General features: G+C 30.2%; 1 protein-coding gene across 1 annotated transcript; it reads right to left on the reverse strand.

Annotated features, from left to right (window-relative positions):
- Positions 1–20,444: 20,444 nt before the first annotated feature.
- On the reverse strand, positions 20,445–24,563 carry LOC142331122 (cuticle protein CP14.6-like). The gene is made up of 3 exons (XM_075376805.1): positions 24,463–24,563; positions 22,241–22,416; positions 20,445–20,952 (listed from the first exon to the last, which is right to left on the reverse strand). The coding sequence occupies exons 1-3, from the start codon at positions 24,472–24,474 to the stop codon at positions 20,643–20,645; spliced, it is 498 nt and encodes a 165-aa protein (XP_075232920.1). The 5' UTR covers positions 24,475–24,563; the 3' UTR covers positions 20,445–20,642.
- Positions 24,564–25,407: the final 844 nt, after the last annotated feature.

The raw sequence follows: 25,407 nt of genomic DNA on the forward strand, positions 1-25,407 counted from the left end.
ACAGCTAGTTTTAGAAAGGATCCAAAGTACGTCTTAAATAACCATTCAAGAGTGAAACACTAAATAATAGTAAAATTTAGCAAATCAAAATGATCTATTTTTTGATATGCGATTACCACACCCCGAGGTCCCTATGGGGGACAACTCAAAAGACTTCAACGGAATTGGTTGTGATACATAGTTTTAGACATCATTGAAAAAAGTTGACATAAAAAGCATGCGTTTACAACACCTGACAAAAAATAAAGGCAGTTTATTTTTTTCACAACTGGTTTCGCAAAAGATTTACAGTACACTCAAAATAGTGGTCGCATACAAAAATATAGATTGTTTCGAGATTAGTACATTTGTTAAATTTTATTTTTGTGTATTTAACTGTTAAAAAGCTGTTTAAGGATTCCCATGTTTATTTAATACTCTATGTAATGATACAAATTTGAATAAGGCTTCTAACTACGTAGCCACAATAATGTTTACATGATGTAATACGAGAAGTGAGAGGAATATGTTCTTTAATGTTGGCGGATTAAGGAAATAAGGGGAGTAAATACATTGCATATTATAAAACCGGTTCATTTGTACGACATTGTGCTAGGTCAAGAACTGGATTGGCATTCGCTCTACTTATAGTTAGTTAATAATGTCGTTGACAGTAATAGGATGGCCTTCAAAATGTCGTGAGTAATTTTATTTATTTAAAAAGTTATTTATAATAATACTGCCATGTGTTTGTGTATATGTTCGTGCCTAATGGGCGTGAAAGACGTGGAAGAAAGTTCATTGAATTAGCAGACAGACGGTTTTAACTGTATCAATGCTAAGAAGGGGTGTGTCCGTCTGCAAACTTGTCTAAGAATTACAACTATTTCAAGTTCATTGTAAACGACTGCCCTGGAAAAAATTAATAATGCATTACTTTCATGCAATAATTTCTGCAATTCTGTTACGAGTGAAAAGATTCGTTTCTATAAATTATTTTCTTTATCGATAAATTGTTACAAAACCATCTCGTTGCATTCCGAATAAATAATTGATTCAACCTAGTAATTCGATACTTTAAGAGTATGAATTTATAAAACTCTTCCAATTTCTCTCCCCTTTCACCTCCTATAAAATTCTTCCTTACATTCGAAGATGGGATCTGGCCAAAATATTTATTACCAACTTTGTGATTATGTATTCTTCTTCTACCATATCGAATAAAATTTTCCGAATTTTTTTAAAATTATCTATTATTGGGTTGTCTGGCATTTCTCCTACCACCACACCATTCGATCGCCCTAAAGCATAATACCGAATATCCGTACCACAAACAGCTACTGTGCCTCAAAACGATTTAGCAACCAATATCCTAATTAGCTCCTAGAGCTTACCTAACTGCCCTACACCATTCGCTTTCATGTCCCACCGCTCACTTGTCATATATTACTAAAATGGGTAGTAACACCCAGTCTACATACTAAAGTATATGACTTGTGAATAAATTAAAATTTATTCCGTCAAGGATAGCAATTTACTGACACGCCTTTTGCTGAATTCCAGCAAGTACCTGTCCACCATATTATGCTCTTGGAGCTATATTTGACTGATGGCCAGCCATTTCTCGAGGGTAGATTCCTACAGCATGCGGTAGGAGTCTTATATCCCTATAAATACTGATGCCAGTTGAACAAAGCAACGGGGTTCTTATGTACGGGGAGTTTAATTATCTGTTATATCTAACTACATAAAAAAAAACTATTCATATATATTTAATCCTCAAAAATATATCATTTTGTAATACATTCCAGAAAAATCCTGTTTTTTCTTTCTTATAAATATTCCGGAAAATTATTAGGTAAACTTTATATGGAAAAACATCATAGTTTAAAAGATTCATTCGCTCTTGTGAAATTTTATTCACTTATTCTAATTTACAAACTAACTTTGTAAATAATAAAGGAGATTAATAATGTAAAAACAATTTTTATTTTTTTTTGTTTCCAAGAATTTTGCGAATTTAGCCAGAAAATTCTCTTCTTTTTTCAATGTGTTCTGAAAGTTTCTTTCGTTAAATTTTTATCCTTCTTTTTTTTGTTATAATATCATCATTTAAAGAAAATGAATCCTTTAACATAAGTTCCGATTCTAATTAAAAATACAGTTATAAAAGATATTTACGAATCTGTTTAATATTTCTATTTCTGTAACTCCGATAAAAATGTCCAACATGTTTTCATCAGAAGATTCCAAAACATGTTGATTAAACCAGGAGTTTAATCCTTTCTTCTGAATATTTATATATTTTCTGTAAAATGTCGAAAATTTAAAAATACACTTTATCTGTGTTGAATTTTAGATGGTATTAAATGGCTTCGCTTTTTCTAGTAGGTAACTTCAACCATTAAACTTATTGTACAACTTCGTATAATGACCTATATACAGCCCTGGATTGATCCACAACAGCCCTCCCTTTAAATCATACTAAATATTTGGTGTTTCTACTTTCTTGGAGTCATTAGCATGAATATAGCAGGGTCAGCCCTATAACTACAGAAACGAAAATAAATAAAAAATATTGGAAAAGAGGTAGATGATGAGGAAGGAGACATTACTACCAGGGATCATCAGTATAAGACAAAAAATCCCTCCAAAGAAAAATCATGCCTTTCTACATCGATTAACCATCGCTATCATAAATCGAATACATTTTTTTGGGATATTTTTACCCTGATGGGTGTATCAGTTTATTCAAAAATGATTTTAAATTAAATATGAGAAAAAAATTGCTTTCCCGAAAAAAGTTCTTAGATAAATAGTGCCGTTCGATAATAAGTAGGGTGTTCCTAGATGAATAACCTTATCCTTGTTCAGAATTATATTTTATTGGAAATAGCCAATTGTGCTATATTAATCATTAAGCCGATCTCCGTGACGGAGTGGTACAGTCTCGGTCTTTCATTCGGGGATCCTGGGTTTGAATCCAAGTCAGTCATGATATTTTTCATACGTTACAAAATTTCCATAATGGTTTTTTTGATTTTTCTGTAACTTTTGTGAAACGCTCTTGTTCAATTTGTATTTTCTTTATCATCTATATAAAGTTAGCCCACAGATTGGTCTAGTAGTTAACTAGTCGTCGCAAATTACTTGTGTAATAGCTGTTTTTCTAAGTCTAAGGTTCTGTGGTTCAAATTCTAGTAAAAGTTAGTTACTTTTATACGGATTTGAATGCTAGGCAGTGGATACCGATGTACTTTGGTCGTTTTTTTTCTTTCTCTTCAGCCTCCCAAGACTGGACCTGTAATCAAGCATCACTTGGTCCTTGGAGGTGCCTACTGAGGACCCCCCGGCGCGCCCAGCTATGCTGTTCACGCCAGAGCTACCCAAGCGGCCGGGACGCGGTTTTCTACGCCTCGCCTCAAGGAAGGGAACCCCAAAAGGGGCCTCCAAACTGGGACTATGGTCTGGCATTGCCGTGCCTTTAACGGGGACCTACCCAGGGGATCACTGTCGGGACTATAGTCTTTACGCCTTGTCTCAAGTGTGAATCCCCAAAGGGACCCATCACTGGGACATGGTCCTAACTTCTCCTCCTATACAGTCTGCCTAAGCCACAGGCTTCACTCGCAAGACCCCCGGGATCCACAATCACTCATCGGGTGCGGTCCACCTCAGCGTCGCCCCTCCTGATTAGGGCTGCCTGCCCTTCCCCTACTAATAGTTCTCCCATCTGTTTCCCAGCCACGATAAACCTCCTCCTTCGACTACAGAATCCCAGCGGCTAGCTCCTCAACAGCCTATCACTCATCCGCACCACGCACTGTGTAATCGACGGTGGTTTCTGGCACTAGGGCACTACCCACCCGAGCCGTAGTTTTTCCTTCACCTCTGCCCACCTGTAATTTGGTGGTTGGGGTTCAATTAACCACAAGTCTCTGGAATGGTCGGCCTTGGGCTATATATGACTACACTTCATTTACATGTCATACATATCTTCCTCATCTTTTTGGGCTATAGCGGGATGGTTCAATAATTGAACAGATTACAACGTACACATTAGAAATAAAGAAAATATGTATATAAAGGAAAATTTTTTTCTGTATGATATGAAAATATTTTATGTAGTTATAATTAGTATACTTATTTCGGATAAAATAACATGTTCATAAAAAATATCTACATTTTTGATTTAGATTAATTTGATGAATCTTTAAATTAGACACGTGTTTCCTGTTTACCTTAATAATTAAATAAGTCGGAGGACCAGTAATATCTTATGGTTGTAAATTTTGAGTTTTTTTAATCATACTTTTTAAGTATATTTACATTAGAAAATTTTAATATTCTTTTCCATTTATTAGAACTATTTTCAAATCTAGATTACGTTTTCGAAACTAACTTTTTTTGTGTTGTGTAGATTAAGCTACAAACAGTATAAAAATAGATGTATGTGGTATTTGTATAAATGAGTAGAAAGTTTCGTTAAAGATTATTGTGTAAATGAGTTATTTAAGCATAAATAACAACAAGTGTAAGTTAAAAAATGCAGCATTATGATCTTTAAAAATGCAAAATTGCAAACAATACGAAAAAATTATGCATAATGATGTATTTCAACTTTCATTTTCTCTTTCTTAAATATTACAATACGATATTTTAATAAAAATGTTAAATAATTAATCTTGAGGAGATACTTACAGTTTCTCTATATGGGACCTACAAGAAATGTTCATATCATAATCAACTGGTGTTATGCCTGGCGGCAGGTGCAATTTCCATTTCATCTCATCCTCTGAAGCAGCACCTATTAAAAAAAAAACGTTCCCCTTACTGCTACTTACGTTCCCCTTACCGCTACTTTCTTCATCGATCCCAGTTCCAAGTCTTCCCGTTCGTTCCCTTGTGGTATCCAATCTTCACGTCATTCTTCTTCTCCACTTCTACTATTCTGCTATTCATTTCTCCTTCTACTGATTCTTATAATGCAGTTTTCAAGATTCTTCTTCCTCCAACTACATGCTTTAATTTCCTTTTATTTTCTGTACTTCCTACATAAGTGTTCTTTCTTCTTTAATCCTATTCATTACTTCCTCATTCATCACTTTATCCGTGCATCTTATTTTCTGTATTCTTCTTCATATTCATACCTTAAAAGCCACAATCCGGCTCCCTCTCTTATTCTTCTTCATTATCCATTTCTTACTCCTATTCATTCCGTTTATTTCCATCGAGTTCTTCCAACTCTTGTCACCATAGTACCTAAGTATTTGTAATGTATTAATTTTCCTATTCTTCCTTCACTTGTCCTTACCTCTAAATCTTCTTTGTTATTTACTTTCATTACACAAGAAATGTCGACATTAGAAAAAACGGTTTACACAGTTATGAGCTTTTTTGGAAATTTATTTTGAAAAAAAAACTGTATTGTTTACTAGCGTAAATTTTCATCTTCAGTTTTGGAATATTCGGGCAAAATGTTACATTAATTTACTTTCAGATTTAATGGAATTATCGAATGGACAAATATTGAATTATACCGGGATTTTAACGTTATTTTGTTAAGGTGATTATGAATAACAACTAAATGGTGAATCACTTTTTTACTTAGCATTACTTTTTTGACCTACGTTCTGTACCAAAACAACTGACTTTGTTATTTTTAGAACTGTCCAATATTATTACTTTCATAAGTCGATATAAAATATTCAAAAAATAAATATAGAATTAAAAGTGATTAAAATGCAATAAATATTATTATATAAAAATAGTCATCATTCCTTATTCAAAAATATTAATATACTGTAAACATTTATTGCTACAAAACGCCAATATTACTTTACTTTATGTACATATATGTAACAAAAATTGCATATCGTTATTTGAAAGGCGCACTGAAGATATTTGCAGTATAAATTTTAAAACTTGTGCATCGAAAGATACACATTTTACCAATAGTATTTAATCGAATTAGAAGAAAAACTAGTAATTTTCTTGATTTTCTATTCTAACTTGATTAAAAAATTAACTTCTTTAATATCCATTAAAAAAATCCTTTATTCAAAAATAAAAAAAAAGAAATAGTGTACCCTTAGATTGAACAAAATTAAACAGGATGTTGTGTAATTAAATTTATGAAATAAAATTATTATTTATTAATAATAGAATTTATAAAATTCATAATGATGTTTTTTTTTCCGTATACGCATAATAATTATCAGAGGAAAGGTTTCAATTTTTTAAAAACTAAGATCATACCCTGGTGTCTTAAGTACTTCCATGCTGAACAATTCTGTTTCCCCTATTACAATCTCCTCCCTGACGAAGTCGTTTCGCTGTGAAAATAGTGTCTCAACTGCCTCCTGGACTTGCTGCATAGTTAGTACCGTAGCTCTCCTCCCGAACTTCCTGGACACAATGCGGTAACCGTTCCCGGTCTCGGTCCACATCTTCGCAGAGTTTCCTCCAGCAAGCATTCTTTGCGATCTTTATGGCCGCTTTGTAAGCTGCCCTAGCTGATTTGAATCTAATTCGTGTAGCTGGTAGCTGCAGCTGTGGGTCTTGTCTAGCTGTCCTCTGATAGTTTCACCTGGCGGCCCATGCAGTTTTCCTCAGATGTTCTATTTCAGGGGTCCACAAATATGCGTGACAGGACGGTTGGCATTTGTTGTTTATTCTTGATGTTTCACACTCGTCCTGTACTAATGCCGTGAACTCCGTAGGTGTCAGTGCGCCTACCAGGCGTGCCGGTAAACGCTCGCCGAAGCGGGTGCATCCATTCTTAGAAACGAGTTTGCGTTCCTTGTGATGACCCCCGGTGTTGTTCTTTGGAACTACACCAATAAGTGATCTGAGAGAGATTCTTCCTCCAATACGCGCCAATCTGTGAACTCATTCACTCTGTCTGCGCGTACGAAGATTACGTCCGGTGCAAAGGTAGAGGATCCTCTTGTCCACGTGATCAGTGTGTTGTTATTTATGCAGAGTAACCCCATGACGGCTACTCTCGCAGATGTTGTCCTGTTACACTGTACGTTGTTCCAGCAAATTCGAGTGTTTTGGCTTTGAAATCCCCGCCACTACTAAGTTGCTGTTTCGGTGTCTGTTCAACTCGAAGAATAAATTACCTAAGAAGTTCAGATACTCATCCATTCCCGTTCGGGGAGCAGTTGCAGGAGAGTATTGTCATTTGATCTATATTCGCCCACACAAATCCTTTCCCAGAACCCGTTGCGATGAGAGGAACTCCCGCCCTCGGGAAACCTATCGCGACATTTTTGTTATCATCTGTATGCCAAATGGAACTGGAGGAAATCATTACCTGCGGCTCCGATAAGATAATTACGTCTGTCAGTCAACTAAGAGCAACTTCTCAGCAGCTGTGCAGTGACTTCTTACTTCTGTTGGAATTTATTTGGAGGCACTGCATTTGCGAGTCGAGCAGTCCCTTGTTTGGTGGCCTCTCTTGCCACATCTAAGACATTGCTGTGAATTATCTGTGAATCCCTCTACTTTAACTGCGGGTGAGCGGGACACCAAAAAACAAAATTCACAGCAATACGACAGTGGTTACGTGTGAAAAAAGTTTCACAAGTTTAGCATACGACAAGCCCAACTCTTCTTACAATTCCAGCAACATTTTGGTCATCCGTTGCCGTAAGGACTGGTTATATCAAAAATTGTTTCAGACAAAAGTTTTAGGTTATGTTTAGAGGACTAACGACTACTTTAAACCGATTCGATATTGTACCTATTAAGGGAAGTATGAAAGTGAGAGCCTTCCGTAAAGTTGATGGATTGCATCAGTGGTAATTTTGTTAGTATTAAAGTATTTTGCTTTTAGTTATCGGGTTAATATAAATTAATTTACTTTAAGTTGTAAAAGGTAAGTTTCACACAAAAAAGAATTACATAGAAGGTTTTTAAATGCATTTTTATGAAAAGTACATTAAACAAATTATTTATATGCATCGCGTTTTACATAATTATTCCTTTATTATGGAGATAGCTAGAAAAAGCAGCCCTTTTTTTTGCTATAAAAAGGGGAAAAATTAGTAAAAATACGAAAAAATAACTAAGTTACTTATTAGTAGATACTTTCTTGCAAAAAAAGTTAATTAATAGAAATTTATTAAGCATATAAGTTAGAAATGAACATGATAGTGTAATGAATTGGATAAAATATTATCACTTATTTTATTTACGGTGTGTTCAGAATTCACGTATACAAGGTTGAAACACGAGATCTGCGTATCATTGGATACTTTTTAATTTTCTTTTAAACTGGTGAGGACTGTAACAGTGAAATTGTAACTTTAATTAAGTAGTTAACGTAAGTGACTGATGATGGTTTAAAAAATATACAGCTGTGTCTGAACCGTACTCAACTCTGCCAGTATTTCATAGCTCATTTAATGGAATACGTTTTGACACCGATTTGTACCGTTTTTTTAATAAACTGAGGAGAAAAATCAATTCTATAATAAAATTTTCATTAACATGATTTATTTTGTATTATTATTATTATTTTGTCATTATGCAATCTTAAATTAATTTGAAAAATCTAATTTTGACTTGTAATATTTTTAAAATATCTAATCGTTAAATATTTATTTATTAATTTATCTAAAATATTATTTTATTAAAAATTGAATAATTTTTTTAATTTATGGAAAATATTATTGGATTCCCCAAACTAAATGAATAAAATTTCATTTTCACATCAAGAGCGTTGCAGGAAATGTTATAGAGTTTAAAATAATTAGATATTTCATGTCAATGAAGTAACAAAATCTATCTTTCGAAAAAATTTGGTTAATATTTAAATTAACGTTAAATATACTATTATTATTACCAGCTGCAGGGCGAAACTACACCACGCCTCCGCAGATAGGCCATCCAGGTGGGTTGCCCTGGCGGGCGGCATCTCGGAATGTTATTATTATTTGTCCAAAATTGATTACCTGTTGTATAAAAATGATGAAAATTGATCAAGGAAAAGCTAAAAAAAGGTTCATTATTGTACAGTTAAGCACCCTTCCTCATTAGGAAATAGGTTTTAGGATGGGTTTCCATCATCGCGCTTTCTGAAACCAAACTAACTTCAAAATAAAATATATGCTTGCACTTTTAAACTCTTCTCTTCAAAAAACAAAAATTGATGTTCCACTTATCAACCATCCAAAATGTAACCATTCAAATTTAAACTTTCAAAATTTTCATCAAGATTCATAGTATCCATATGCAAATTCACCCGCTAAGAGAGCTGGAAGCTTTAATATTTATTAAATTTAAATAATTAAAACAATCATTAATTTCATAAATTAATATTTTTATTTGGCTATAACACTGGAACTAGTGAAAATAAGTAACACTTATGATATATTGTTGAAAAGCTCTCAATGAGGACTTACTATAGCAGTTAAGAAAATGTCCAAAATCAATTTTTTTCGGATTTGGGGATTTTTTTGGACACTTTTGGTTCAGTCGATTGCAGTCAAAAGTGGAGGTGCACAACTAGATGTTACAACAGTCCTAAATCCAAAATTTCATCATTCTACGGCTAATCATTTTTGAATTATGCGAGATATATACGTACGTTCGTACGTACAGACGTCTGGCCGAAGCTAGTTCAAATGGATTCAGGGATGATCAAAATGGATATTTCCGTTAAAACCTGAAATCCAAAATTTTTCGCGATTAATATACTTCTTTGTACATTGTCGATCTCCGTGACGGAGTGGCAGCGTCTATTCTTCCAGATGTTCCTATTTCGAATTTCCTGTCAGATATTGCATTTTTCATACGCTACAAAAGTCAATTTTCATATCCCATGAGCAAGCTATCAAGCTGATTGGTGAAATCATAAAAAAAAAAAAAAAACAATTATAAAAGAGTATTTAAATCTGATACTCCATTCGTAGAAAATGATGTTGTATTCATCGAGGTTGATTAATTTCGTATTATGCAAATGAGTCCTGTTGTTCTGTACGAAGGTTCTCATTTTATATTGAATTTTTCAATGTAGTACTTTTCATATTATATAACTATTTTTTGTTATTTTTTACCTTGGATCGCGATTGGCGCATTATTATGGGGAAGAAAACAATTTTTTGGTTCCTTAAATTTAGTTTCAAATTCCTTTATTATTCAGGGACTGTTTTATTGTTTACGTTTTAATCATGCAATTTTCCTGCATCTTCACAAAAAAAAAAGAAAATGAAAATGCTTTATTAATGTATAATCTCAATTTTAAACCCTTTTTGTAATTTTACCTTAATTTTTTTATAGAAAATAAAATCTTTTTACTCAATTTTTTAATAATCAGCTATTTATTGTTTTACAGATTTAAAACAAATAAAATTATAAAATTGAAATTAATGACTTACGTAATATGTGTTGATAAATGTTAATTTTTTCCATCTGAAAAAGATTTTCAAAATTTTTAAATTATTTAACCGCCTCAGTGCTACCGAAGTGGCAGCAAATCATTTCATCAAGAATGATTCTGACGGCATGTAGCCGTCATATATGCCACGGCACGCGTAGCAGTTTTTTTTTTGCAGCATATGCAAAGAGTTGGGAATTTATGATGCGAAAGAAATATTGTATTACATCGTCAATATATACAAATTTACTCGCTAGTATGTTTGTTTCTTTCTTTTCAATAAATTTATGTTGAACATTACGTAATAAATTACTACCGTAACGGATTAATACATATATAAACTTTATTTAGTAACTAACAGTTGGATTCCAGTCTTGTAGTTTATAGTGGACAAGTAATTGCATATACTTATGCGTAACGTAAAATCCTATAATTCGTTGTGTTTTGTGATTTCAGACATGAATATTTTTTTGGGTTATATTTTATTTTAGTTTCGTTTTCTAAAAGATTTATATGTTAAATAAATTTTTAGTTAATAGATATAAAAAATGATTTGTTAAAATTTTTAAAAAAGTTTTGTTTATGCCAGTCCTCAAATAGATACAATTTACATTTCACGTATAAAGTAGGCAAACAATTATTTTCTATTGTCTCAAGCTAACAATGTTTCATTTATCCTTAAGTTTAATGATTTTGCACTTTTAATGGAATAGATTTTAATATTAAAATTCTTTCGGAAAAATATTCTAATTTTATACTTCGATTTTATTTATCAGAATTATTGGTTTTTCTAATTATTTAGTCGTTTATTATCTCTGTTTTATTCTGTTATTTAGGTTTATTTTTTATTTATTTTTATTTTTATTTTTAACTTTCGGAACCACAGTTAGGTATTGCTTCAGAGGATAAATGAATTAAATTTTTTTAGCGTGTGAAAATGCCATGCCTGACCGGGATTCGAACCCACGATCTCCAGATACCTAATACCTAATCAAGATTACAAACCGGAACCTGTGGGTAAATGAAGAAAGAGGTCAGGTATTTTATTTATTACAATTAGATAACGGATTATATGCAATATAAAAAGCTTGAAATATGCATGAAAAATGCTTAAAATATGCATGAAAAGTAACAATATATTCGACTTTAAATAATAAAAAAATAGTAATTATTAGTTTTTTTTTATTTCAAAATCAGCATTCAATTAGTAAGTAGTTGAGTAACATTTCGATAAATTCGATAATTAATAATTATTTAACATTTTGTTAGTTTTGTAAACGTAAACAATCAGATGCTGTTCCAATGTTTGGTAGTAAAATTGTGTCTTCGTTCATTCAAAATATGTTTATAAATGGAAAAGGATCGCTCCACATCCCTGAGGTAACTGGGAAGTATTTGAATATTTGTGCTATGTTCCAGTATTTATTGTTTCTGGCAAAAGTTCATCCGTTCCATGAATAAAACTATCAATCTGACACAAAGGTTCAAAGCCTGGTTTATTCTTCAAAATGTTTTCAAATTTTTCTTTAAGTTTACATGGGAATATTTCTGACAATGCGGAATTCATTTGGCGAATTTTATTTATTAACTGAATAAATTCAGGCAACGGTAAACCTTGAATTTCAACCTTTTTAATACTCGCTGGTTTGTGGAAAAATTGAGTGCTAATCACAGCTATGTTTTTTGTTTTTATACTAGAATCGTTAAATGCTTCCTTGGACTGACAAACTTCCATAGCTTCTGTATTATCGAAGTCGTTTACTACACTTTTAATGGCCTCGAAATTTTAATTGTAAAACAGTACAGCTTCAATTCACATTCCCCGTCGAGTACCACTGGTTCGGGAGGTAAAGGCACAATTGGCAGTTTTTCTTTATAGGCTTTATTGCGAGCAGGTGCCTTAAGAAACACTTTCTTTGTTGATGATGAAATCAGTTTATTTACATTTCTAAATGTTGATCATACTCCTTCAGCGAGTCGATGTACTATGTAAGCAAAGCTCGTCACATAAAACAAATTGGGATGAAATACTTGGAGGGCTTTGGCTGCCTTGATCATAGAGCGAGCAGCATCTGAGAAAAATAAAATACTTTTTCATCTGCAGAAGATATAGAAAATATTTTTTTTAATACCCTCATTTAAAAATCTGGCGATAGCAGAATGATTTGTCTTTGCAGGTCATTAAATAGGAAGAAAAAGGTTCTAGTTTTAATGCACCTACAATTAAATTCGCAATGTAACGGCCATAATTGTCGGTAGTTCCGTCAGATTAAATCCAAATAATGCTATCCTTGAGTTCATTGCGTATTTCTTCCAGAACATTCAGGTAAATTGTCGTTATGTAATTTTTACGCAATGATGATTCATCTGGTATAATTTGATTCAAACAATATTTTCACAGAAAATCCTTGAAGGTAGGATTTGTAAGTTTGTGAACAGGAAAATTACTTGTAAGCAATGTTTCACATAAATCCTTGCTAAAGTGGTTATTTTTGTATACCTTTGGAAGTGAAATCACTGATACTTGCCACTGTAATAAATTGTTGTCGTAGGCCTTAATTTTGCAATCCTTGCAATCCCGCGATATGAAGACTTGTCTTCATATTGGTCTATTTGAAACTTTATTGTGCACGAAATATTTTCCTCACAAACTCGACAATATAAAACATTATCGTCGTATGTAAATGTTCCAGGATAGTCAGATATCCACGAAGAGACACTTTTTTTCAGAAGGCATGGTATACATTAAACTTTGCACGAATAAATAAAAAGCTAACTGATGCAATGAGCACGTCAACAATAACATGCGTAATTTAATTTCCTAGTGGGAGGAGTGCTGCAGTAGGCGTAAGCGACGCAAAACGGTGTCGTTCGTCCTTTTCTCGCTTGAGTCTGTGTTTTACTTGACCTCAATAATATTATCCTACCAAAACGATAAAAACGTGCGGCTGCTAAGATCGCTCTAAAACCAGTGCGGCTAATAGGTTTGGCCGGCTACAACGTAAGATTTCATTTATTAACTAGGTACCCTACCGAAAAATATTTTAAATATAGCGAAAATATGCATCATCACTAGATTTTAAGGAAAATATGCAATAACCGGTGAGAATGGGCTTAATATGCAAATGCATGTAATCCCGTCTCTAATTATAAATATAGATAAATATAGATAATAATATTCATAGATAAGATACTTGCGACTTATTGCAACAGAAAAAAGATACCTCTATTGACGTTAATAATAAGTACCGCCACTACATATACTAAAGTGAAAAATGAGTTTCAAAGTACATTTTGGATGAAAATTAGATTGTCATTTTTATTCTCGTTTTGTAATAAGGTTAAAAAAAGTCACTAAAAAATTATAAAAAAGTAATAAATTCGCAGTGAAAATGTAAAAAAAAGCCAGCAACTGGCTTCCCGGCTAAGCCGGTCAAACTGTGCAACTCATTTTTCTGGGGCAACCAGAATGTTTTTCAGTTCAATCATTTTAAGCTACATTTCTATTTTTATGATAAAAATAATTCCTTTTTATTGACAAACGGTAACCAAATTATGAATCCTTTTTCTCACATTTTTATGAAAAATGTTTATTTGTAATTTTATAATATATAATTAAATAAATAAATACAAAAAAATGATTATTTCTATACTTGTGGAGAACTTGATGATATTTGATCGATGGGACTGTTATTCCATATTCTTGTAAAATAAAAAAATAAAAAGTTTTTTTTTTGAGACTCAATGGAAAACATTCGGGTAAGATAAATTTTTAAGAAAAGAACCCCTAAGTAGAAGTACTAGGTTAAAAAAAAAACTTTTTAAAAAATGCATAGATATAAACATAAGTTTAATAAAAGTTGTAGTTTTGTTGGAAGGGGGAAATATTTTGGCTAATTTTTTTTTTCAAGAAATACTAAAGATATAAAAAAATTACGATTTTTACGTTTACAACGCAATGGGTCACTTGCAAGATGGATTTTAATTTAAAATAAAACAAAAAAATTAATTAAAAAATATTTTTAATTATTTAATTAATTAAATATTTTAAAATATTTTTTGTTACCACAGATCATTGAAGGACGGGCAAAACTTTTTTAAACTAGTTTGATGGCTTTTGATGTAGGAAGTATAGATGCAAAAAATCCCTTTTCTCCTTTTCTAAAGCAAGATTTAGCTAAAAGAAGAAAAATTTATTAAGTCTTTTTTGATTGAGGGTGAATGTTAAATGAAAATTTTTGGTAATTTGTAACCCTGATAAAAAAACTTCAACTTTTGTAAGAAAAATCTTTTACTGAATTGCCCCAGTAAAGATTTGTAATTTTATTTCGGCCAAAAATATTTCCAACTATCTTTCCAATTTTTGCTAACATTTAATGCGTTCTTTTCCGCCGAAGGTAGTACCTACCAACTTCGAAAAAAATCGGTCAACCGGGTCCAGAGTTATAAGATAAAAATAAATTTTCTTTACATGGTAGTATTGGAATGAAAATTCCTCTTCCCAGATTATTTACAATATGTTTAAATGTCTCCTTAAGGAATGAAACTTAAAAAAGACCGATATTTTAGTTTTTTTGTTTTTTTTTTTTATCAATCTGTATACTTTCTCATTGTAGCTATACCTGGTATAGCAACGTATACCGCTTTAACTGGTAAAGTAATAAGCAAAAAATTCTTATTAAAATAATACAATATTAATTTTGCAGTTCATCTTGAACTTACATCTTTCATTAGATGAATAGTGTCTCACCACAAACCTCTCTCTCTCATACGTATGAAGAAGATATGCTCATTAATAAAAATATCATGTCTAAAATTGATGTGGAATTTAAATTTGCTTCGTCCAAATTATTTGTGCTAACTCATTTATAAAATTAAAAAAAAAAACATTATAACTTAATAACTGTTATTATAATTAGATATAGATTTGGGTATTTGATTATTATTATTATTAGATTTTTTTTTTTTATTAATTTGTTCGACATAAATTTAATGTCAATGAATTGCGTAAGTGTAACTAATATTAATTATCCTTATCTCGAATCTTTCTACGCATTAAATAAATTTGGTTCACATGATAAATATCTTTACATTTTAAAAGCTATGTAGACACTCTACAGTTAATACAACTACGCAATGAAAATTAAGTTACTTTCCCAGGATAAAAATTTATGAATGTTATTTTATATTTCTATAATTATTCAAAAAATATATTATTTTAATTTTTTACTTAATTTTTTCCACTATTGTTTTTATTTATATCAATCTATTTTAGTATGGCACAAGTATAATTAACTACTAAAAATAGAAAAGTGGAACAGTGATTTCTGTTTATTGAAGAGAAAAGTTTATAAGTGCAACCAGATATTTTGTTTTGAAGTATACCCTTCTTTTATTTGATTACTAATTCACTAAATAAGGTTAACTTTTATTTGTACGGGAGCATAATACACGAGTCTAAAAAAAAAATTATAAACAAATATCATACTGTAAAAAGAGTTTAGTTTAATGCTAAGATTGATTTTTAAATAGTTATACATAGTGATATTTATGTATGGAAACAGCTTTATACTGTATATCTGAGAGATATTTGGAAGCAGAAAGAAAAACATAACTAAAAAAACGATTAGTCATAGGTTGTAGAAATTTGGGATTTAGGATTGTTGTAACATGTAGTTGTGCTCCTCCCCTTTTAATTGCAATCGACTTGATCCAAAAATGTCCAAAAAAGCCCAAAATCAAAAATTTGGGATTTTGACCTTTTTCTTAACTGCAGTAATAATCCCGAATTGTGATCTTTTCAACGATATATCATTAGTGGTACTTATTTTCATTGGTTCTAGACTTATAGCCAAATAAAATTTTAATTAATGAAATATTTGGATCTTACCAGGGAAGGCACATCGGTTCGAATCCGACTTCATCCTTTTTTTTTTAACTATTTTTTTAATTTAAATATATTGATTTATTAATAATTATAAACCTCTGATTATAAACTAATTTTTACAATAAATAATAATTCAATAATAAAAAAAAATATCAGAAGTTATTTTATTAATAACTTCTGATATGCGCCACGGAGGCACCGGCCTCCGTGGTCCTGGGTTCGAATCTCGGTCAGGGGCGGCATTTTTTATGCCGCGCCTGACCAAGCTTTAAGCTTATCTGGCGATATCAAGGGAAAAAAAAATTACATACTTTTCATTTTAAAAAAAATGTGTATATGTAATTTAATAGGCGTACAAGGAAGTCATGAGGTGTCCACATCATTTTTTTTTAAATAGGAAGATGGACATATGATACATGATTTCGATTTAAACTTTTACAAGAAGAACAGTGGTGAAATCTAATTTTCTGTTAATGCCTTCTTATCGAGTTGTAAGCATTCAAAGTTGCAATGACGTAAAAATCGTGCTAACAATAAAAGGAAGTAAACCGCGTTATGTTGGGCGAACAATTTTATTGAATTTTACATTCATAGTACATAAAATAATGAACGTAAAATAGTGCTATAATATTGATGATAATAATAAACAGTTACTAATAATTACCAACTAATTAAACAGGTATATCCACGGTATTATCTATATATATAAAAATGAATGTTTGTCTGTCTGTGTATCTCTTATGCCTTCCTAAACCGTTCATCCGATTGCGATGAAACTTTGGGGAGTCGTTTTGCGCACACCCCCGAAAATTTCTAAATTAGTTTGGACCCGGTAGATGGCGCTGGGGTTGAGATATTTAGAAAAATGGTATTTATGGTTCGATTTGTTTCAATTTCAGAATATATATTTGATATGTGAAAGGAAAAATTTTTGCAAAAACTATACCCGCTAGGTGGCGCCGGTTTCGAGATATTTACGAAACAAACAAATATACAGACCGAAAAAAAATATACAGATTCTTTTATGTATATAAAAGAATAGGGAAAAGGGGAAAATGAAAAAGGGGAAAAAGAAAAAAACGTAGAAAGGAAATAGGAAAATTAGAAATCGTGGAAGTGGGAAGTGGGAAATAGTTGAAAAGGGAAATACAGAAATGGGGAAAGGGAAAAAGTGATAAAGTGAAAGGATTTTTGTGAATTCCATAATGTTCAATCTTTTAATGTTTTATCAACTTTCATTTAATCTACATATATATGTAGCAATTGCGAAGCATTGCCGGGTCAACCTAGTTTTCTAAATAAAAATGAACTTCCAGTATTAATATCAGCTGATATTTGTTACTTACCGTAAGTGAAACAAATCCGCCGAAAATACTTACTTAAAAAATATATTAAAAATTTAGTTAAATAAATCAACTGGTTAATTTACAAAGATGCAGTTTGTATTACATTGAAACAATGTAACTTATTAACCCGTCATTTCACCTTTATACTTCAACATACTTATAATGGTAAAATTTGATACTGTTAGTAATACTTAAGTTGTAGGCCTAGCGGTTCAAACTTGTGTTTTCTCTTTTGAAAATTAGTTTTCTCTGTCATTTTTTAATTTTTTTAAATATTAAATATTCAAATAACAGTGTCTTCTTTAAGCGAAAACGAAAGAATAACTTTGTTGAAGATGTACGATTATGGTGAGACAGAGTTCGGTCTTTACAAAAGGTTCGTGATTTATTTAATAATAGATATCTAAACGGAGACCGAAGTAAATCGACTGTGATCTCAAGATAGTACAGAGATCTGAAGAAACCGGTACTGTAAAGAATCGTTCTTGCACCGGTAATCCGAGAACTGTCACAACCGATCCTCCAAAGTCATTAGATACATTGCAGACCTTTGTCGAAGACCCTCGTTCATCGATTCGGAAAGCTGTTGCCCAACATGACATCAGTTATTTTTCAGTTCAAAATATTCTTAAAACAAGTAAAGATACTTATGTATTATAACCACGTCTCTATGGTTGAATGGTTATACGTACAACGCTTCTGTAGTTAGTTAGTTCTTACATGGCGGCACTGAAACGCTATATTGAATTTAAAAAATAAATAAAACAAATTATAAATATTATCTAACTAAACTTAACCTACGCTCGCTTCGTTCTCTAGTCAAGATTAAATTTATATTTATTTAGATTATATGTTTAATTTTATTAATTTATTTTCTTATTATTTATCTCGCCACCAGTCGCACTTTTTTATTATTGTTATTATTGAATTGCTATTTATTGTAAAAACCTTTTTACAATCAGAGGTTAATACTTACTAATAAATCAATATATTTGAATTAACAAAAAATGTAAAAAAAAGGAGATGAAGTCGGATTTGAACCGATGTGCCTTCCCCTTGTAACATTCAAATAATTAATTAATTAAAATTTTACTTGGCTACAACTCTGGAAACAATGAAAGTAAGTACCACTAACGATATATCGTTGAAAAGCTCACAATGAGGGCTTATTACTGTAGTTAAAAAAAAGTCAAAATCCCAATTTTTTTTGATTTTGGACTTTCTTGGACACTTCTGGTCCAGTCGATTGCAATAAAAAGGGAAGGTACACGATTAGATGTTACAACAGTCTTAAATCCAAAATTTCAACATCCTACGATAAAATCGTTTTTGAGTTATGTAAGATACATGCGTACGTACGTACAGACAAACATATGTACATAGATACATACATACATACATACGTACAGACGTCACGCCGAAACTAGTCAAAATGGGTGCAGGGATGGTCAAAATGGATATTCCCTTTGAAATCTGAAAACCGAAATTTTTCGCGATCACAATACTTTCTTTACGAAGTAAAAAAAGTAAGTCACAAACATAAAATAAACTTAAAAAAATTAAATACTTTCAACTGGTAAGTTATCCCACAAAAAAGTTTCTTGATTTAAAATCAAATAGAGAAATTAATTTAATTCAATAAACTACATTAGAAATGTATTCTATTAAATATTTACCAACCGTTAATTTAACTACGAATTCAACAAATTTAAATGTAAAGTCAGTGAAAAATATCATTTATTTTTAACTTAAAAACATTTTTTTTTATTTAAGTTAAAAAAAAATTTAACTTAAATAAAAAAAAGTTAAAAGAAAAGGAGATGAAGTCGTATTCGAAGTTGAAAAAGTCCAAAATCTAAATTCTCATAATTTTGGGCATTTTTGGACACTTTTGGTTCAGTCGATTGCAATCAAAAGAGAAGGTGCACAACTAGATGTTACAACAGTCCTAAATCCAAAATTTCAACATTCTATGGCTAATTGTTTTTCAGTTCTGCGAGATACATATGTACAGACGTCTCGCTGAAAGTAGTCAAAATGGATTCAGGAATGGTCAAAATGAATATTTACGCTGAAATCTGAAAATCGAAATTTTTTGAGATCACAATATTTTCTTTATTTCGTACAAGAAGTAAAAATTTAGTTTTATTTAAAGATCCAAGATGACGGACAAAAATGAAAAACCCACCATAATACATTTTATTTTTATTTTTTTTCTATATAGAACCCCATTCCTTTCTGCTTCTAAATACCTCTCAGATATGCAGTGTAAATCTGTTTTTTTACTTAATATAACTTTGTATAACTATTTAAAAATTTAATTTTAAACTAAATTAAACTTTTTATATGATAAAATAAAAAATAAATATTTTTCATAAATAACCGTTCGAGTAAACATAGTTAAAAAAAAATGAAATAACCTTTTAAACCAATAAATGTAAAATTACATAGTTGGGAAACTATGTAATTCTGATTATTATGAATACTTCCTCAAATTTGTAATTTTGATATAAATTTATTTTTTAACTATTTTATAACCAATGATACGTCTCAGCCAATTTATTTTATTTTATATATTGATTAGAGGAAATTTACTCTAATTTGTAATTTTTCCAAGTCGTTTTTTTAAAAACTATTTTACTTGTTACATTTTTCTTTTTTAGCTAAAAAAAAGTAGGCGACTAAAACAGTTTTGAGTATGTGGATGGTCTTGTAGCTTTAATTTGTTTTCCGAAATGAAAATTAAATAATTCTATTATTTTCTATTGCAACTTATATCTATGTTATTTATGGATTAGGAGTAATACATAGGTTTTTATACAGACTAAAAAATAGATTCTTTTTATTTTTTTTACTAAACAGTTTATTTTTTTAAATTTTTACAAATAATCGAGAAATAAAATAATAATAGAAACTCAATTTGAGTCAAGCACAAATAAAAATTGAATCCGTAATTAAGATTTCAATTTACAGTCCGTTTTCCGATTATTCATTATTTCTTATAACGTTTATCAACGAATCGGTTCATTGTTTTTTTGTTAAATTATTTTGTTCTGGCGATGGCTGGGATTGAAGGATATCTGAAAGGTGCAGCTGCGCCTGGGATTACTGGTGCGGCGGCGGCTTGAGCAAGATTGTACTGGACAGATCGTTGAATTTCGGGTGATGGTTGTGGGATGTGTGCGCCGTCAGCACGGAAACCGTTTTCATCGGCGACCCAGTTGACTGTGATTGGGGTACCGTCTGGTGATGTGTAACTGTATGAACCGGATTGTACTTGCGCTTCGATTTCAGTACCTGGATTCTGAAGGATTCCGCTAGCTTGTGATGCAATTCCATTTTCGGTTTCGAATCTGTAATCAAAGGAATAATTATTATTGATATTTATTATTTGTTTGTTTACTTTTGAGATTATTGTAACAAAAATTAATCTTACAAAATAAATTTAATTTCAAAGTTCTGCAGTTCTCAAGTTTCAGTCCAACCTTTCTGAGAATGACACTATAACGTTTCTATTAATTAGACCCCAACGACCAAATTATTTCTAAAAGTTGGATAGGATGAACTTAATTTATGTTCCTACACTGAATAATCGATTGGGAGTGATGCTGGCAATTTATAAAAACAAATTTATTGATGTAAGTAACTGAATTTTAATTTTATAAATTCTATCTTGTCATAATAACTAAGTTCTTCAAATCATCTCTAGATATATAATTTATTAGTTAAAAAACTGTTTTAACCCTCACTGATGGTTAAAGAACTTTCTAAAAAAAAAAATTCTTAACCAATTAATCAGATTATGGTGCATGGACGACAATTATTTTTAGAAGTGTACTAGATAAAACAGTATTTGGTATTACAGGCAATACAAAAGTGTAATGGACCATTAATCGATTTCATCCGTCAATTGTGCCAATTTTGGTTTTTATTTTAACATCTTTTAATTTACAAAAAAATTATTTAAATTAATTTTTTCTTTTGAATAAAAAAGTCATCAACTTGTGATAAATAGGAAATTTATTTCTAAAATTTTAGTTTATCTCTCAAAATTTAAGAATTTTGTAGTCTTATTAAATAATAACATTTTTATTAGAAAAGAAAGTCATTTGCAAAAATCTATTCTCAAAATAATTGAGAATTTCTTTTAACATAAGATGTATTTTTTGAAAACGTGAAAGCAAATTTTAACGTAATTTTTCTACATATTTATTATTTTGGATTTCGGAAATAATATAATAATTATTAATGTAATTTAGTACATCTGGTTCAATAATTGTTCGATAAATGAGAATAGATAATATATAAATAAGCAAAGAAAGATTAAAAGTTAAACTATAATTGGGCTTAAAGTGTGTGGTGTAGAATAATTACATTAATGTCAAATAAAATTATTGATTACTGAAACCTAGAATTAGATAATGGGTTTTAATGATGACACGATAAGTTTAGTTTATTCAAATACTATTAAGCTAAATATAATATAAATTATTTAATTTGTTTTTCTACCGCTTTACTTATAAAACTCTTTCTATTCCATAATCTTCTCTCAACGGTTTTATTTTTTCCACATTTTGTTTGTTTTTTATTAATTTTTTAAAAATATTTTTTAAATATAATTATATAAAATTTTTTACTTACCCGTAGTTAAAAGATCCATCGAAGCTTACATCCTGGTTCTGTCTGAGAATGGCGGCATATGCCTGAGGATATTGGCCGGCATAAGCTGCTGCGGCTGGCTTATAGTACGGTGAGCCTACCACTGGGGCTGGAGCGATTTGAGCACTGCATACTCCCAAAACGACAGCTAACAATACCTAGAATAATAACAAAAAAAAAAAAAAAATTTATAACATATAATTGGTTTATGATTTTTTTTCACTATTATACTTTTCACAAAAGACAAATAACAGAGTGAAAGAAAGTAAATTTAAAACCAAAGAAAAAATAAATAATAAATGGTAAAAAGTATTCCGTTTGTTAAAACAAACGAAAACGTTATCTAGCGGTTTGGTACAAACAGGTTCAATACGACAATAAACCGGATAGATTTATCTCCATCGGCACAAACTGGTGTTGATTTATACATTTTGTAGTTTACATTTACATTAAACAAAACGAAAAGGAAATGGCCACCTACCAAATGCGTTACCGAAAATGCCTTTCTATTTTTAACATATTTTATATTTATTGTAAGTAATTTCATATTTTCGTTGAAAACAATGAAAATATAATAAAAAAAATAACATAACTTTATTCAATAACAGGTTGACTGTTTATTATTTTGTATATATCGGTAATTCTTTATATATTGAAGATTCAGATATTAAAAAAAAACTTATTCGGTATTACGGATTTTTCATTACATCAATAATTTTGAAAGAAGCTCGATAGAAGTTTGATATTAAGTTAACAGTTTTCGCTCGAGCAATATCTGATATTCAAAACACCTACTTACGAAAAGTATGGAATTTAATAAAAATCTCTATTACTTAATAATTACAGATTTTGAAAGTTACAAAGCAGGCAGGTATATAGGTATATATGTATATATATATATATATATATATATATATATATATATATATATTTATATTGTTCTCTCCAACCAGTTTTTCAGCTACTGTCGGGTGTGGATGTGTGTACAAATGCAATTACTGCTACCGGTTTGCCAGGCCTGACGAGGCTACAATTATTGTGAAATGTTAATTGTAAATGTGCCGGTAAACATATGTTAGTCTGGAACAGACTCAGGTCAACCACTTCTGAGACGATAGTAATTGAAACCCAACTACCAAAGAACACCGGTATCCACAATGAAGCATTCAAACCCATATAAAAGGAACTGCCTTTACGAAGACTCGAATCTTAGAACTCTCGTTTTCAAAAATCGGTACTTTTTCTCTAAATATAATAAGGAAAACAGGAAAAAATATTCTTGTTGTTATTTTATGATGATTAGTGTTGGAAAATACAACTTTATAACTGCTATTTGATTTTTAACAGCTTAATTTTTTTTATCGATCCAAAAAAATATTTAAAAATTCTTTATGCATTGTGGATTTACTTATTATTATTTTTATTTGGAATATGTACACATTTTATATGCGAATTAATTTTTTTATACATATAAGCTAATAATTTAAAAATTGTATAATATTAATTACATATAATTGTAAATAACAAAATCTTGAAAAACGTAAAAAAAAAATTAAAGTAAGATATTATTAATCAAAGAAAATAAAATATTATTAATGAATTAATAAGTTATATTATTAACTCATTATCATCAGTAAGTACAAAGGAATTGTAAAAAATTAATTCTCCTGATGATGATTGTTTAAAAATCAAAATGCGCATTATGTTTTAGATTTTTCAAACAGTCTTTTATCTTCTTTTTTTTTTAGTATTTTATTTCGAGGAATGTTTAAAAATCTTTCCTTGCCTATATAATATAGTTAATAAAATTATTATTATTATTTAATATAATTATGTAAAAAAGAGATATATACTATTACAATGGCCCGTCTTTTAATTTTTAATTTTTCAGATCGAATTTTTTTTAACTCGCATTTCGTTTCTATCGATAAATTTTTTTCACAATAATTATTAATAATTAAATTATTTTACTTTTTTTATTTTTTTTATTATTCCAGTACGTGTAAATTTTATTTAAACGAACTGCACTGTACAAAAATATTTGTTCTATCACTGGTTAATAATTTACTTATAAAGAATTAAAATTATTTATAGAAATATGTTAACAAATTTTTAATTAAATTAATAATGTATTTTATATATTTTTAACCTAAAACAAAATTTAGAAGTAAGCAAATAAGTTATAATTGAAATCGTTGACTTACCAAAGCGATCATGATGGTAATTTTGATTTTGTACTACAAATTGTAGATATAAGAGCGATGGTATTATTCCAGTGGTTATATTACAACCCTGTGTGTGATCGTTGAATGATACAAATGAATTAAATCAGGAGTATTTATATGCAAGCATTAGGGTGGTGTAACAATGGTGGGGGTATCTTTAAATTGATGGTTACTTATCGGATGAAGAAGATCTAGTTTGGTGTTTTGTGTTTATTTTATCTTTTTTTGCGATATGATGGTCAGGTCGGGTTCACTTGTTTAAGTTTATATTAGACAAGGGTAGGGATAATGTAATGCAATGTAGATGTGGTTTTAAATATAGTATAACGTAGCAAAGTGTCATCTCACCTGGATTGGATGTTAAAACCGAAAAAAAGACCTAAGGCTAACACTAACCTTTAAATTTTTTTAATATATATATATATAACTTTATATCTATTGAGTGTGTGTGTGTGTGTGTGTAAGTATGTGTATGCCAAGGTTGCCCCCCTGTTCTCGTTGGCAACTTTTATTTTCATAGGCGACCGATATTGTAACTTACATTTCTGCTTTCGTATCGAATCACTCATATATTATGATAATACTGTAATTTAGTTTATAGTATTAAAACCTAAGTAAGATACTGTTTTATAAAACTTTGTGTATGTTATATGAAATTTCATTTTTCTGTAACAGTATAGTAGATGTAAATATAATTTCTTATAAATAGATTGTTATATTTTTATATGTGAAATATGTATTTAAAGAATAAAAATTATATACTAGTTATATTTTTACTCGTCATTTAATTCCGATTATCGTGACACATACGTTTCGAAATAATTATTCTACTGAATGTGAATATATACATTAAAATTTATGTTTGCAATAATTTTTTTCGAGCTAAAAGACTCCTTAATATTTTTATGATTTATTCAGTTTAAC

This window comes from Lycorma delicatula, chromosome 10 (assembly GCF_047948215.1).
Source record: "Lycorma delicatula isolate Av1 chromosome 10, ASM4794821v1, whole genome shotgun sequence".
NCBI classification, from domain to species: Eukaryota; Metazoa; Arthropoda; class Insecta; order Hemiptera; family Fulgoridae; genus Lycorma; species Lycorma delicatula.

Coding starts and splice junctions, on each gene's coding strand:
- LOC142331122 (XM_075376805.1), bottom strand. Junction 20,953..22,240: donor GATGGATCTTTTAACTACGG/GTAAGTAAAAAA, acceptor CTTTGATTACAG/ATTCGAAACCGAAAATGGAA.